Here is a 16,366-nt window from a genome sequence, read left to right as displayed (position 1 = left end):
CTATATTTTATGCAGTGGTATGATAGTTTGATTAAGTTGCTTAGGATATCTACACTCCTAAAAACTGCTAGATTAAAAGCATCCCTAAGGTATTTTTCTGACCCAGTTCTGGTCAAAAAGGGACTAATCCATAAGATATGACCTAAAACTCTGGGTTAGGGAACCAAAGACTGGGTCAGAAATAATAACCCATATTCTGGATTATACAAATAATTAATGATTGAAATAAATACTGTAAATAAAGATTTTTTTTATCCATCCCTCAATCAGTCAGTTTTCTGTACTCAGTTTATCCTAGCCAGACTTAAAACATACAACCCTGCATAAAATATTGCCTGCCTAAACTGAATTTATCACCAGTGTTCTCTTCAACTGGTTCTCTAGTCCTTTCTGTGAGGCACATTGTGACATTTCTCTGTGAAAAAATGCTAAAATAATAAACTTTTCCTTCCTTCCTGACCTACTGACTTATTCTTGAGTGAACTAATGTAATGAACACAACCCACTGACATGATTATTATTTAGCATAATTTCACCATCTTATTTTCTCCTGTGGAAGAGGTTTGAGGAAGTCCAATCAGGTGGTTGTATGGTTCAAAATGGCCACCTGTTGTCTCCTCTCTAACCCGATAAATTGACTCAGTTTTTGACCCAATGTTTAGCTAAAGCACAAACAACAGTCAGAACCCGTCCCCCCATAGGCGGAGGGAGGCTACCCTTTCGTTCACCAGAGTGAACCCCAACGTACAAGCGACAAGATGAGGAGCAACAAGTATGCCCACCCCAGCTCGGCGCCTCTCACTAAGGGCAACTCCAGAGTCGAAGAGTGTCCAACCCCTTTCAAGGAGACTGGTTCCAGAGCCAGAGCCGTGTGTCGAGGTGAGCCTGACTATTTCTAGCTGGAACCTCTCTACCTTGCACACCAACTCAGGCTCCTTCCCCACCAGACAGGAGACATTCCACATCCCAAGAGCCAGCTTCTGCAGGTGAGGATCAGACCGCTAGGTCTCTGCCTTCGGATCCCACCCCTACAACATTGCACCTGACCCCTTTGACTCCTTCCACGGGTGGTGAGCCCATTGGAAGGGGACCCACGTTTCCTCTTTGGGCTGTGCCTGACCGGGCTCCATGGGTGAAAGCCCGACCACCAGCAGATGGATGGATGGATGTTTAGCTAAAGCTATAACCTTGTCCCAAAGGCACCAGCTCAGCGTTTGGGTCAAAGGAATAAGCTGGCAGTGTGCTCTAATATCAAATAAAATAAATAACAAAGGAGATGATTTGAATTTCAGCTTGTTTTATTGCTATAATTACATCTCACTTTGGTCTTTGTACCATTTACAGTTCCTGTGTACGTGATCCAATGATGCCTATAATGAGCCACTCCTTCTGTAATCCACTAAAATAGTGTCCAGTAATATTTCTTTGGGTTATCATACAGTTAGGCTGCATTTTCACTCATTTTCATTCCAGCCCTTGTAGATGACTATTTGGTCTATATATACATATGAATATATAGAAATCCAATTAGGGTTTGTTAGAATTCAGCTAATACAATTTTAGGTACAATCTTGCTAGTACTAAAATACTAAAAATTGTATTTTTCTTGTGTCCAAAAGTGTTATTTCTAATATAAATGCTAAATCTATTTATGAGACGCTGCTGGTAAAAAAGATCCTGTTAAAAACGATTAGACATAGGTCAGAGATGCAAGGCTGAATAAACAATCAAAAATCATAATCAATCCTCTTAAACTTGTTGCGATGATGGATTGAAAATAAGTGGGAATGTAACCAATGAAAACATTTCTTTACAAAAGATCTTTACAAAACCCAAAGAAATACAGAATGGGACTGATTGAAAAGAGGAATGGAAAGTCAGGGTCACTAAAGACAAAACATGAAAACATTTGGGATTTGCCCCAATCAAATGCAGAAATGTTCAAACAAAGAAACGTCCCAAAGATGATCTGATATACTCAGGATGTCCAAAGCCCCAAAACATTCACAAGCTGATTATTTCAGATTTACAGCAGAACAAATTAATTTTGTTTTTCTGTGACCTTTAGATCACATGATTTCAGATTATCTTCACATAGAAACATCCACAGTGCCTCTTCTCATGTATTAACCATAAATACTGACCTATGACACCTTACCTGTCTGACAGAAATAAAACTATTTATCCCAGATAAAGTGCTAATATCTAAATGGCATGTTATACTTTTCTACAAGAAGCATTTCATGACGAAATCAAACAGGACGAACTGCATAGATGAAATACTACCACTTTCAGAATATATGAGAATAGTTAAGCCAACAAAGAAACCTAATGAAAATCTATTTCATCAGCATCAAGGATTAACAAATATTATTGGACACAAAGTTAGAAGGAAGAAAATACTGAGCTCAAAACTACAGACAACATGTTTCTGAATGGTGATCAGAAGCTGGAGTAACTTCAGTCACAGCTTGCTATCTCCAAATTACTCAATTAAACAGAAGCATCATTTCACTGTCTCGTGCAATCTGCAGCATCACTTGTTAATTAGGAAACGCCAAGATGATGTATCTCCTTCTGTCAGATGTTGTTAAACCTTGGTGGAATGTCTCATTAGGTCAGGACTTGGAGTTTTCTGTAACTTAACATGCACGTATCTCCATCTGCTGGGCATCATGCTTGCTGCTGCTTGTATTTAACCCAATCTGATTCATGTGTGCAGTGCAGAAATAAAGCAAATAGAACATGTAAAACAGTTACTATGACTACTATGCCTAGAAATTATTAAAGTTCCTTCATATTACATGCACAAAGTGTTTTCACTTGAAACAGTTGCTAATATTAAAGTATAAAGCATAGGTGGACTGCCTGTGCATCAGGCATCTCTGGAAGGTTCAGACAAAATCTAAATAAAATTTATACAGTACAGAAATTCCAAGTCATATCGAGGTTAGATAAGAATACTGAATATTCCAAAACAACAAAATCGGGTCATTGTCTCATAGCATAAAATAGTGTAAATAAAGTTAAAAATACAGATATGTATCTGTGTTCAAGTATCCACCGCAGTGAATGCATTTTTAAAAACATACTCAGGTGTTAGCTTTGCACCAGTGCTGCCTGTCAAGTTAACATATTAGTCAGCTCAGTTCGACCCAACCAGAACATCCATAAACAGGACTACCTGCATTAACTGCAAGAGACACTTCAACCCTGATGTTTGGAGCCAGATCCTTTAATTCTATGCAGGCACAAATATTGAAGCCTGTAAGTTGTACTAGAAAGGAGACGAGGTCATGGTTTTTCAGCTGAACACTCGACCGTGGACTGAGCTGATGATTCAGCTGAGAATTTGGAGGGAGTGACCTCAACATGGATGAAGAGGGAGGCAGGTGAAAGGCTGGAACCATCCAGCTTCAGCAGGCGCACATGGCGATACCCTGTAGATGAATATAGGGTGAAAATACAGTTAGTAAGTTTTTGCTTCAGTCTCCCATTTTAAACTAAATGTGTGCAAACACATACCAGTACGAAGACTGGTAAAAGGCAGTGTAAACTGTCCCAAGAAGTCATTACTAGAGGTATAGTCATGATCCTCTACAACAAAGCGAACCAGAGCCAGGTCAGGTACATGAACAGTGAAGTTAAAGGTGCAGTCCCACTGTGGGTTGAAGCCTGAAACCAAGAACACAGTCAGTCAAAAATTTAGCAGGTTTCTTTAGCAGGCTAAATTCAACAAATCTAAAGGGTCATTTAATTAATGCTGGTACCGTTGTTGTCCACATAATTAGTTTTCTTCTTAATGTTGTCAATTGGAACTCCATGTATCTCCACCCATACCTGAGGGTCCACTATGGAGCTGGGTTTGTCCCATTCTGGCTTGGGCAGCTGTTGAGCTGAAATAACCTAGAATCGCAGAAGAGATATTCGTGAATATAACTCTTTCATACAGACATTATTGCTTTTATTATTATTTTACTCTTATTAAATCAGGAAACTCAAATGAGCTACAAGAGTGCCGTGGTCAATACAGCAAAAATATGTGTAGTGATGGTAAAAACAAAGTACACCCTCTTACAAAGTTTTATTCACCAGGACATAGAAAAATTCATCTGGTCTCTAGCAGGTTCTGCAATTACATAAATATAACCTCAAGTATAATAATATGCAACAAATTTCCACACAATCATTATTAATAAAACATAAAACGCTGAGTAGAAAAAGAAAGTACAACCCTGATGCATCTACAAAATTTAAGAGGAAGTGGCTTCCAGCCTCTGATCGTCAAAACTAAAAGTTCTGTTTTTAATATAACCTCATAAAATAATAACGCTCCATCTCACCCGGATAGTGAGCAGGACGGGTCTGTGGCCAGGACCACCTCCGACATTCTCTGGGTTATAGGAGGTGCTGGGCTGCCTCATGAACAGGGGCTTTAGGACATATCCACAAAGACCATTCTGCAAAAACCTTCCTTGGTTTAGGTCCATCTGCTCGCCAGGCGTCTGGAAGTTCAGAGCAACTAAAGAGGACACATCACAGCAGTGTCTGGGCATGAGTTGTCCACTAGGGTCGGGCTGTAAGAGAACTGCTTATGGAGGAACACAATTACTCTTCTGGATTTAGGTGTAGTCAGGGATGGACTGGTAATCAGGCATACCAGGCATGTACCTGGTGGGCCAGCACACCTCTGTGCCAATACATTTATTCTGTGTCAACCAACCGGCCAATAAACGTCTCATTCAAACAGTTTCTAACATCGGTTGGCCCAATCACATCTCTTAACACTCCCTCCTTGCTTCTCTCCTCCCCTCTGGTCTCCTGGTACCTCTGGGTTTCATCACATCAGTACACGTGAACACCTCTGGTTTCTACTGGCCATTTCTGCCCTCGCACACGTTGGTCTTGAGGGGCATTGCCAGGTTGCTTCGGATGTGTACATCTCCATTATCATCCACAACACCCACAAGGTAGAGGCCATCAGGTTTTACAAGCATACGCACAGTTTCAAATAAACACAAAGGGAACAATTATTGCAAAATGTTTCACAGATTTGGTCAGAAATGACCACATTTCGTATCTGTGTTAGGAATTAACTTTAGGCGGTTTTTCTGCTACAAGTTGTTAAAAACACGCAGATTTTATCTACAGTGTTGTCTACCATTTAGAATAAGAACAACAGCACTTCAGGCACAACTCAAATTAAGGCGTAAGGCATTTCTGGCACAAGAAAATTAAAAGGTGGACAGAGTTTTGCACCAGTCCAGCCCTGTGTGTGGTGGATGACTCCTGGTTTGGCCATTGGCTGGACATCAGACATGTGAATAACATGTGAAACAGCTCTCACCAATCTGACAGCCAGCATTCCACATTTCCTGAGGGTTGTAGTTGGATGACTGAAGGCGCTGACCTGAGGGGTAGATCCTGCTGATCTGGTGACAGTTGTGACGTACAAAATACATCCCTGCAGAAGAAGGACCAGGACCAGTCATTTAATTTAAATGTAAGCATAAAGGCAGGCTCTGGTTCTCATGTATCCTACCTGAATCTTTGATAAGTCTGAGGGCTTCACTCTCAGAAAATGAAGACATTTCAGTGGCTGGATTTTTGGCAGCATGTTGGAAGCTTTTAAAAGGAACACTGCGAGTGTACACCACCAACTCTGACAGTTCTGGACTGAGGTTGGACGCCCCTGGCTTGGGCCAAAAATATTTATCACATTAATAAAAATGCTTTACTAAATGCTCATTCTTTATTCACCCTCCATGGGCATGTTTTTTAATACGTAAAATGCCACAAACTGTGACTAAATCAGTGCCAAAGGTAAGGAAGTAGAACCAGTGATGCTGTACCACCTTCTTGTCTTCTTTCTTTCCTGAGGATTTTCCACACCTGCCTTCCTCTTCTGATGAGTCCAGGTCTGAAGAACTGGACGAATATTCTTCCACTATCCTCTCCTTCTTACCCTTGACCAGGATTTTACACTTTAGATCCTGCAAATCCAATACATATTCTACATCAGGTTTCAACACCAATGGTCTTTAGAAAAGAAACAATCCTCCCCTTTAGCGTTGCTATTAGATGTCAGTAAAATTTATAAAAGCTAAACTTCAATCTTTTTGTTTCTGGGTACTGCAAAAAAAAAATAAACCTCTGGTGTTGGCAAAGAAGCTGATTCCAGGTAAGTGAGGGGCTTAAACAGCAGTTTGTCCCCCAGGATAGATTTCAGGTGTCGAGCCATCACAGTTTGCTGCTTCACGGAGCAGTGGTTCTCCAGAGACAGGATCAGAGGATAGGGAGATGCCTGGGGGACAGGAATCATGGCAAACAGTCAGAAGTACCTCAATAAATCAGAAATAAATTGGAATCTGAACTGAAAACAAACTTGGCGTAGAGATTCAGAAGGAGCACACTTTACAGTCATATTCAGTAAATCAGAATATGGGTTCTGATGAGGTTCGTTTGTCAGATTAAAAGTACCTTTAAGCAGGTATTAAACATATTTTTCATTAAGCCCACATTTAATTTGTCTGGTGTAATATTCTAATCATAAATGCTGTGTTTTCATTGGCTGGAAGCAGAACAAATTTGATTATTCTATATAATGTGTTTCATTCAGTGATGAAGTTACTGAAATATATGAACTTTTCTATAATATTCTCATTTATTGAAAATGACTGTCTAAGGCTGACCTATGGAGAATACACAGCAGCAAGTCGCTAGCTGGATGGATGTATGGATGTATGGATGGATGGATGGATGGATGGATGGATGGATGGATGGATGGATGGATGGATGGATGGATGGATGGATGGATGGATGGATGGATGGATGGATGGATGGATGGATGGATGGATGAATGCTGACTCCTCACCTTGAAGGCATACTCATTGATAGTCTTGATCACTTCCACAAACGGCACCTTGGACGTAAGCGTATGGCCGTGATAGATGACGGGTTCCCCTCCGTCTCCGTCCCAGCAGTCCAGCTCCACACAGCGGCAGCCATGACTCAGAGCTCTATGAGACAATTCACCAGTGTGTATGTTCAAGTAGATGCTGTGAAGCAGTTAGCAGAACGCCTGTGATCTGCTGGTAGTTGAAGTATCTTGTAAACAGGACATATTTTACTTTTGGCTACATTGAATTTTAAAAGGATATGTCAATTTAAAATACAGGACCCCTGAAACTAAACAAAAACAATATAATTTGTTCATTGGGTGTCATGGTGTCAGAAAGAAGACAGCTACAGGGGTTGGACAATGAAACTGAAACACCTGGTTTTAGACCATAATAATTTATTAGTATGGTGTAGGGCCTCCTTTTGCGGCCAATACAGCGTCAATTTGTCTTTGGAATGACATATACAAGTCCTGCACAGTGGTCAGAGGGATTTTAAGCCATTCTTCTTGCAGGATAGTGGCCAGGTCACTACACGATACTGGTGGAGGAAAACGTTTCCTGACTCGTTCCTCCAAAACACCCCAAAGTGGCTCAATATTCAGGAAACACGATACACCGTATCCTGCATACCAACACACAAACTAGCGCCAAAGAATTCTCTCCTCTACATTGGTCCTTCGAGCTGGATGCAGCATTCAAGATGCAGTCAGAAGAAGAGGTTTACCTTGGTGCCAGACTTAAACGTGAGCGACGTCAACCTACCAGGCTCCAGGATTTTGAGGTTGAGTATGTGAGAGACCCATCACCATGGAGAACATTACCACCTCATCCAGAGCAGAACGTGTTCCCTCCTCAGAGGGTTCAGCCTATATGCCCAGCTTTCCTTCTTCTACTGATTTCTATGTGAATGCTGCTCCTCCTGAGACACCTCAGCTAGCCCCAGGTCTCCTTCAGAGAGGATATCCAGCCCCAGACACCCTGTTTGGAGCTCCTGCGGCCTTCCATTGGAGCTACCACCAAGATCCCCCTTCCCTCCTGAGAATCAGAGCCCTTCAAGAGGAGAATGCATAGCTGGGACAATCTCAGCAAGTCTTTCAGTCCACCCTGAAGGAACTCAGTGAGGCCAGGAATGAGATGAAGGAGCTAATTGCAGTAGCTTGCTCGTTGAAAGAAAATATGAATCAGCTTTGTAGTTCATCTTCACATTCCAGCAGCTACAGACTCTTTGGGACTACTGCTGCTTCAGCTCAATACCACAGCACCCCGATCCAGCCAAAAGAGGAGGAGGATTGGCCTGACACTCCCCATGGCCGGAACCAGAAGGAGACCTGCCTTGTAGTATGAGTGGTCTCAACTTGGTAGGGAAAGATGCACATAATATTCCACCTCCTCAGTATCCTCAGAGCCCAGCCAAGATATCTCATCAGTTTTCCAAATCTGCTTCACAGCCTAATCAATGGAAGTACTCTGCTCCTTACAGCCAGATCATGCCTTACCTCCCAGCTCAGACTACGCAACTACTTACTCACTCTGCTCCTGCCCATGTGGGCTCAGGACCTCCCCCAGCAGTCACCAGGGCGACTTCCCACCTGCCTCCTCCTAACCTTTCCGCCCGAGCTTTAGTGTCAGAACAAGTTTATAGAAGCCCCAAACCTGTCATACCTAAATTTAGCCATCCAGATTCCAGTGAGTTTTCCAGACTTCACATTGCTTTAGAGAATCTGCTCCCAGCAGATTCTACAGAACTCTTTAAGTACCAGATTCTTGTGGATCAACTGAAGTTGGAGGAAGCTCGGCTAATAGCTTTATTTATTTTTATTATTATTATTATTATTATTTTTATTTAATTTCCCTTTGGGGTTAAACTTAATTTCCCTTTGGGATTAATAAAGTATTTTTGAATTGAATTGAATTGATGCTTATCTGAATTCACTCACCACTTACACTGACACTATGAGAGCCCTGTATGACAAATTCGGCCAGCCTCATCAGCTAGCTCTAGGGAAAATAGCTACCGTCTTAGAAGCCCCTGATGTCAAGCATGGAGATTCTGCAGCTTTCCAGAGGTTTTCCCTGCAGGTCCAGTCCTTGGTGGGTTTACTGCAGACCTTGGGGCCAGAGGGAGAGATTGAACTGAACTCTCTTCACGAGATAAATCAAAGGCCAGAGAAATCCAACAAGGATGTGGTAATGAAAGAAGAGAGCTACCTAACTAACTCTGCCTCTGATTATCTTTATCTTGACTGACCTGCAGCCGGAAATCGAGTCATGCTGAAAGTCATCCCAGTACTTCTGCACCATAAAGGTCGCAGTCTGAGCACGTTTGCTCTCCTGGACAACGGGTCAGAGATATCTATGTTGCTACCAGCTGCAGCCGAATTGCTGGGAATAAAGGGCATACCAGAAAACCTCCCCTTGCGAACCGTCCAGCAAGATATTCAGGTGCTTCATGGACATAACATATCTTTCCATGTCTCCTCATCTACTGACGCTCAGGTTAAGTATGAGATTGATGGTGCCTTTACTGCCAGCCGCCTGAGCTTAGTCCAGCATACGTACCCTATAGAGCAGCTGCAGAAGAAGTACAAACACCTTCATGGCCTTCCCATACCTGCATTAACACATGCTCGATCTTGGCTCCTTCTCGGTTCTGATCAGGTACATTTCATAACACCTGTGGAACCAGTCTGACTTGGGCCGCCTGGGGGACCTGCTGCTGTTCATACAAAACTGGGATGGACCTTCCAAGGCCCCATCCGTTCTATGGGGCGGCCAGTTCAGTCCGTACAATGTCTGTTCACCTTCTTCCCACAAACAGAGGGTTGAGTTATACCGCCATGTCGAGAGGCTCTGGCAGATCGACACTGTACCTCACCGCCCGGAGAGAGAGGTGACTCGATCAAGACAGGATCAACAAGCAGTCTCCCTATTAGATGCTAAAACAGTCCGTGTTGAGGCTGATGGAGACAGAAGGTATGCCACACCATTACTACGTCATGCAGTCATGCCCCAACTTCATGCACCAAAGGAGTCAGTAATATCTTTATTGCGAAACACGGAGCAGCAGCTCTTGAAAGACCCTGAGCGAGCAGAGATCTACAGAGCAAAAATGCAGAAGCTCATTGGAGCTGGAGTTGTGAAAGAGGTTACCCAGTACGAATCTTCCAGGGAGTGTTGGTACATTCCACATCACCTAGTCACCCACAATGGAAAAAATCGGCTGGTTTTTAACTGTTCTCACCAATATCAAGGACAGACTCTAAACCAGTACTTATTACCTGGGCCCACGATGGGGGCCTCGTTGGTCGGAGCGTTACTGAGGTTCCGGGAACACACTGTTGCAGTTAGTGGAGATATTAAAGGGATGTTCCATCAGGTTCACCTCTTCCCTGAAGATCAGCCCCTACTAAGATTCCTATGGCGTGACCTAAAAGTGAACGAGCCCCCTTAAGTATTTGAGTGGCAGGTCCTTCCTTTTGGTACTACCTGCAGTCCCTGCTGTGCCACCTATGCATTGCAGCGCCATGTTACTGACCATTGCCAGCCTGACGATATCCTGATATTTTCTGTTGAACGTTGCTTCTATGTGGACAACTGCCTACTGAGCGTGCGCACCTCAGGGGAAGCTGAACAGTGGATCATCTCAGAGATCTCCAGTCCTCTGCAGGCTTCGAGCTGAGACAGTGGGTCAGCAATGAGCCCCATGTTTTGGACCACTTACTACAAGGCGCCAGATCTCAGAGCCTAGACATGTGGTTAGCACAAGACAAGTTAAATCCTCAGGAATTCACACTTGGCCTTAGTTGGAACTGGGAGAGAGATTCCCTGAACTATAAGCAGAGACCAGTATCCTATGTTCCAACCCTTAGGAACATCTACAAAGTCTTAGCTTCCCAATATGATCCTACGGGTTACCTGTTGCCTTTCACAACTAGGGCAAAGCTCATTGTTAGACAGCTATGGGATAAGCAACGAAGTTGGGATGATCCAAACCTACCTACTACCCTGCTCCAAGCCTGGTCGAGCTGGAAGAATGAACTGCAGTTTTTGCCTCAATTTACCTATCCCCAAGCAAATGCGCCCTTCATCTTTGACCTAGAGGCTGTCACGTATGAAGTGCACATCTTTGCAGATGCTTCCGAACAGGCCTATGGAGCTGTGGCCTACATAAGGTTGGAAAATAAAGAGGGCCAGAGACATGTCTCCTTCCTCCTTGCTCAATCCAGAGTAGCTCCTAAACGTGTGCACTTTATCCCTCGCCTGCAACTGTGTGCAGCCTTGGTGGCTGCTAAATTAGCCAGTCTCCTAAAGAGAGAACTCACCTTGGAGATAGCCCGCATTATTCTGTGGTCCGACTCCACGACGGTACTTACCTGGCTTCATTCCCAATCCTGCCGCTACAAAGCGTTCGTTCGACACAGAGTGGCAGAAATACAGGAGCTGACGGGAAATGACAGCTGGTGCTATGTGGATTCAGGCCAAAATCCTGCGGACGATTTAACAAGAGGGATAACCCTGCATGAGCTTAAGGATCCAAACCTCAAAGGCAATCCTTCCCTGAGGACTTCAAGCTACTTTCTGCAGGGAAGTCAGTGTCGCCCTCAAGTCGCCTGCTCACCTTAGCCCCTGTACTTGACCAGACCTCCGGATTAATAAGAGTGGGTGGTCGTCTTCGACAACTGGAAGGCCTAGACCTGTCCCTTCACCCTATGGTTCTCAATTCTTCCCATCCAGTCACCCATCTTCTGATCCAGAAGTACGATCTATGTCATCCTGGTCCGGAGCGAGTTTTCGCAGAGATGCGTAGATCGTACTGGGTCCTCCGAGGTCGTGAAGCCATCCGCAAGCATCACCAGGTCTGTACTGACTGTCAACGTAGGAGAGGTCAGCCTTCGATCCCCAGGATGACTAATCTTCCTGCCGCTCATCTCAGGCTACACAAACAAGCCTTCTACTTTACAGGTGTGGATTGTTTTGGCCCCATGATGGTGAAGGTACACAGGCATCTGGAAAAACGCTGGGGTATCATTTATAAATGTCGGACTACCAGGGCAATTTATTTGGATCTTCTAAAGAACATGAATGCAGACTCCTATTTGATGGCTCTGAGACGGCTCATTGCTAGGAGAGGAACACCATCCAAGCTGTGGTCAGATCAGGGGACCAATTTTAAAGGTGCTGAACAGGAATTGAAGGGGGCCTTTAATGATATGGTGCCTGTATTGCAACACCAGCCAGCCCATCAGAAGATAAAGTTCAACTTCAACCCTCCAGCTGCTCCCCATTTCAGTGGAGTGTGGGAACGGGAAATCCGGTCTGTCAAGTCTGCACTCTACGCATGCGTTGGAGTTCAGCCTGTCCCTGAGGAGGTGTTGTTTACAGTGCTCTTGGAAGCGGAGGCCATCCTCAATTCAAAACCATTAGGCTATGTATCAGCCAACATAGCAGACCCTGATCCCGTGATACCAAACAGTTTGCTCAAAGGGCGGCCTGATGGCTCACTCCCACTGGTGGTGTATCCAGAGACTGAGATGTTAAGCAGGCGACGCTGGAGACATTCCCAGATTATGGCGCATCAATTCTGGTCCAGGTTTATAAGAGAGTACCTGCCTGGGTTACAGACAAGACAGAATTGGCAATCCTCCCTTCCTGACCTACTGGATGGAACGGTGGTCACGTTAGTGGAGCCACATCTGGCCAATTGGGCATGTTGTCATGGTTCATCGCAGTGATGATGGATGCAGCAGGTCAGTTGACATCAACATAAAGGGACATAAAGCCCGGCTTGTGAAGTTGCCCGCTCTTCCTTCAGGAGAAGAAGCTTCTTTTAGTTATGGACACTCGACCACTAAGTAAGCCTTTTATTTGATGCAAATGTGCCCTGCATATTTTGGGGCGGCTGTATAAAAGGCTATTAGTTTGAAGGACAACGTAAGAGTTTTGTTTCTGCCACAAGGCGGCGGTGACGTAATTGTTTTTCTTCCTCGGGTTTTTCGTGTCCTTGAGCGATCGGCAGAGCTAGCAAACAGCTGAGCTACTACTGTTTTTTCTGTCCTCATATTTCGTCCATATGGGTGACTTTGCTAGTCTGGCAGAGATTAAGTCTGACTTTGTTCGAGATGTGCCTTATTGTGATGCTCTGAGTGTTTAGTGGATGACAAAAGTATTGTCTGGACATGCATGTAGTGTTAAACTTGTTGTGATTGGTTATCTGTGTATTCCTTTTTCCTCCTCAATAAGCAGCATTTATCTGTTTATATGTTTATGCTAGTTTATTAGTAAACCGATTCCATATTGTTAATGTCGCTTGCATGTGCCGTGGCTGGCAGGTGCGGTCCCGCTGCAGGACGGTACAATTGCTTGCTCTATGAGGGGAGGAAGAAGCAGGGTAGATTGGTGCGCAGTTTGGGCACTCACCTGTATAATATGCAGGAGTTAACCAGTAGATGGTGCTGTTGAATCACCTAAGCTGCTGAACTTATAGAAAGTGACTTTTAAGTGGTTATTTATGGTGTATAGCCCAGTTTGTAGTTTTGTTTAAGTAATTATGTAAAGACTTGATGTTTAAATATCCTGTTTATTGTTTTTTTTACAGAACTGTACCAACGCTGAGTTCTCACAATAAAGTGCACAGCCAATGGAGTCTGTTGCAAGAAGATAAACCATCTCTCACTCATTATTCCTGTGTCCTGCCCGACACCGTATCTTGTTTCCTGCATACCAACACACAAATTAGCGCCAAAGAATTCTCTCCTCTACAGTAACATTCTATTTTGTATTCTTATAGAAAAAATATACAAACCTCTTTTGGATTTACTTATGCACAACTATTGACTAATATGCTCAAATTTCCATACAAATTGTTTTTGACAGCGTTCTTACCCCATAGCCAATCTAAATTCAAATCCCCCAGCAAAACAAATTCATTATTATTTAGGCCAGCTAGATAGAGTAGGAAGGGCATCACAGCTAGCTGAAGGAGGATGATAGCAGCGCAAAACTGTTAGGTTCTGACCTTTGCTGGATTCAAGATTTAAGGCTAAGAATTCAAATTGTTTTGGAGTGGACACAGAGGATGAGGGTGACATGAAATTTTTTTCTGTAGATGGCAACACCTTTTCTAGGGTGGTCACAGTGGAAAACAGTATAAACTGCTAAAGAAATATCCTTATCAGAAACAGATTTATTTAGGGAGGTTTCAGATAAAACAAATGTCAGCATTTGTGGTTTTTGTCCGATTTTCATTAAGTCCAACTTGAGTAGAAAATTGCAAGAGTTTTTATGAATAATACCAAGCCCTTGGGTTAAATGACAGAAAAAGGCAGCAAGACAGAAATAACTCGAAATGTTAACCGTCTAGCTGGTATATACCATTTATAACTTTTATGACTAACTGAATGAAGAGAGCTGTAAATCCCGTCTATTCTCACCAGGTAGCAAGTACGACCTATAGCACCACCTACCTATGACACATCTAAATGACACATCCAAATAAAAACTGTAACTAGGTACATTTTTAAAGCAACAACCTGATTAACCATCAACTTTTCATCAAAATCTATAGAAAGCCATAATGGTCCATGTCTTCTCCTCCAGGCTTCCTTTCTTTTGGTAATATCCATCCACTTCTGCACTCTGGGCTGCAACACATTTGCACTCTGTAATGTTTTTATTCCTTCTAACAACACTTCACTGAAGTTTTTAAAAAGTCACGACTTCATTTATAGACTGTTTTGCTTCATGCTGCAACTTGGAGTGAAGGCATGAAAGAATATTAACAAATGAAAGGAAGTTGACGATTAACTTGGCCAAACTAGGCTCATTGCCCCTGCAAAAAATTTGCAAATAAATTAATGCTTGATGTTTTCAGAAGCACTTTTCAAACAATCCCATCATTTTGTTTTGATGTGGTATAAGATGCTGCTCACCGTATGTACGTCTCTGTGCTGCTGGCCCCAGTCAGCTGGTCCTTGGTGAGGTAGGTGTTGTGGGATGAAGAGATGAAGTAATGTGACAGCGGGTGCTTCATGTCTTGGTAAACTCTCAGGTGTTCGGGGTTAAACACACAGTTCTCTTTAGACAGCATATACATTGTGAAACCATTAGGGGTCATGAACTGGTTTCTCTGGGCTGAAGAAGGTAAAAGGTGCAAATAAGAAACAGTAAAATATAGTCAGAGTGATGTAAGCAGTCATACTGGGCATTAAGTGACTGGTTTCTACATGCAGCCTAATAACATCCCTACTTACAGTTGAGACCACATATTTACATGCACTTTCTAAAAAGACACATAACTGCTTTTTCTCACTGTCTGACATTAAATCAGATTCAACTTTTCCTGTTTTAGGTCAATTAAGATGACATACGTTATTTATAATTGTTAAATCCAGGAATAATGAGAGAGAGAGTTTTTGGGAGATGTTTTTTGTCAACTTTATTTAAATTCAGACATTAACTTAGTAGTACTTCCAAGTGTTTGGGTACACCAGCCTTTTCACCAGTATGATTTGTGTTTTCTGCTTTGCCCACTAATTGTCTATGGGACTGAGATCAGGGCTTCACGATGATCACTTCTAAAAACACGGACTTCAGTGATCTTTGTCACTAATGTGTTGGTTGCCTCATTGTCCATTTGCAGAGCCCGTTTGTGCCCAAGCTTCAACTTCTTGGCTGATGTCTTCAGATGTTGCTTCAATTTTTCCACATATTGTTAATCATCTTGTGAAGTGCACCTGTCCCTCCTGCAGCAAAACACTCCCACAGCATCTTACTGCCGCCCCCATATTGTACGGTTGGAATGATATTCTTTGAATTGCAAGGTTCCCTATTAAACCTGGAGATGAAACGGCGTCTTCCTCTCCGAGTAGCCTTTCAGCTCATGTCCATACTTGTTTCACTTAGGATACTGACTCTTTCCTGCCAGCTTCAGCAGCATCATCACAAGGAATCATGCTTTTGTTCTGGGGTTGATTCAAACAATTCATACCAAACTACATTGATCTCAGGGACACAGAACCTGTCAATAAGATGGTTGGACTGTCTTATGCTGCTTATACTTGCATACAAATATTAGAACATAGAAACGTGGCACCATCGGACATCTAAAAATTGTACTCCATAATTAACCAGACTGGTGGAGGTCCACACTTCTCCTGATATTTTGCCTAATTTCTTTTGCTTTTCCAGTGATGTCACAGGAAGATGCAGTGTGTTTGAGGTGTTTCCTTGAAAACAATATCAGCAGGTGTGCCTCCAATTAACTGAAATGTTGTGAATTACAATTAATACAGGAGCTTGTGTTTAAGGGCATAGGCATCTAAGGTTATCAGGTTATCAGATCAGAAGATCAGACTTTGAGGAATGCAACACACATATTCTCACTCTGATTATTCTGGCATTTAGCATATATAAATAATTTTGGTAATCCTAACTGACCCACAACAGGAAATGTTTGGTCTGACTTC

The 16,366-nt window shown here is 42.9% G+C and overlaps 1 protein-coding gene across 1 annotated transcript in view; it reads right to left on the bottom strand.

Moving 5' to 3' along the window:
- Positions 1-1,280: 1,280 nt before the first annotated feature.
- Positions 1,281-16,366, bottom strand: part of plcd3b (phospholipase C, delta 3b) — a 29,124-nt gene continuing 14,038 nt past the window's right edge. Inside the window, exons 6-15 of the mRNA XM_047377370.1 lie at positions 14,831-15,032; positions 6,875-7,019; positions 6,152-6,304; positions 5,856-5,993; positions 5,543-5,696; positions 5,348-5,464; positions 4,344-4,522; positions 3,771-3,906; positions 3,526-3,675; positions 1,281-3,440 (exon numbers count right to left, since the gene is read on the bottom strand). Coding sequence (XP_047233326.1) covers positions 3,295-3,440; positions 3,526-3,675; positions 3,771-3,906; positions 4,344-4,522; positions 5,348-5,464; positions 5,543-5,696; positions 5,856-5,993; positions 6,152-6,304; positions 6,875-7,019; positions 14,831-15,032 — 1,520 coding nt within the window. The 3' untranslated portion in view covers positions 1,281-3,294. The remainder of the gene's footprint in view (positions 3,441-3,525; positions 3,676-3,770; positions 3,907-4,343; positions 4,523-5,347; positions 5,465-5,542; positions 5,697-5,855; positions 5,994-6,151; positions 6,305-6,874; positions 7,020-14,830; positions 15,033-16,366) is intronic.

Source organism: Girardinichthys multiradiatus, chromosome 10 (assembly GCF_021462225.1).
Source record: "Girardinichthys multiradiatus isolate DD_20200921_A chromosome 10, DD_fGirMul_XY1, whole genome shotgun sequence".
In the NCBI taxonomy this organism is placed as follows: domain Eukaryota; kingdom Metazoa; phylum Chordata; class Actinopteri; order Cyprinodontiformes; family Goodeidae; genus Girardinichthys; species Girardinichthys multiradiatus.
This window is presented reverse-complemented; position numbering and strand designations above follow the sequence as displayed.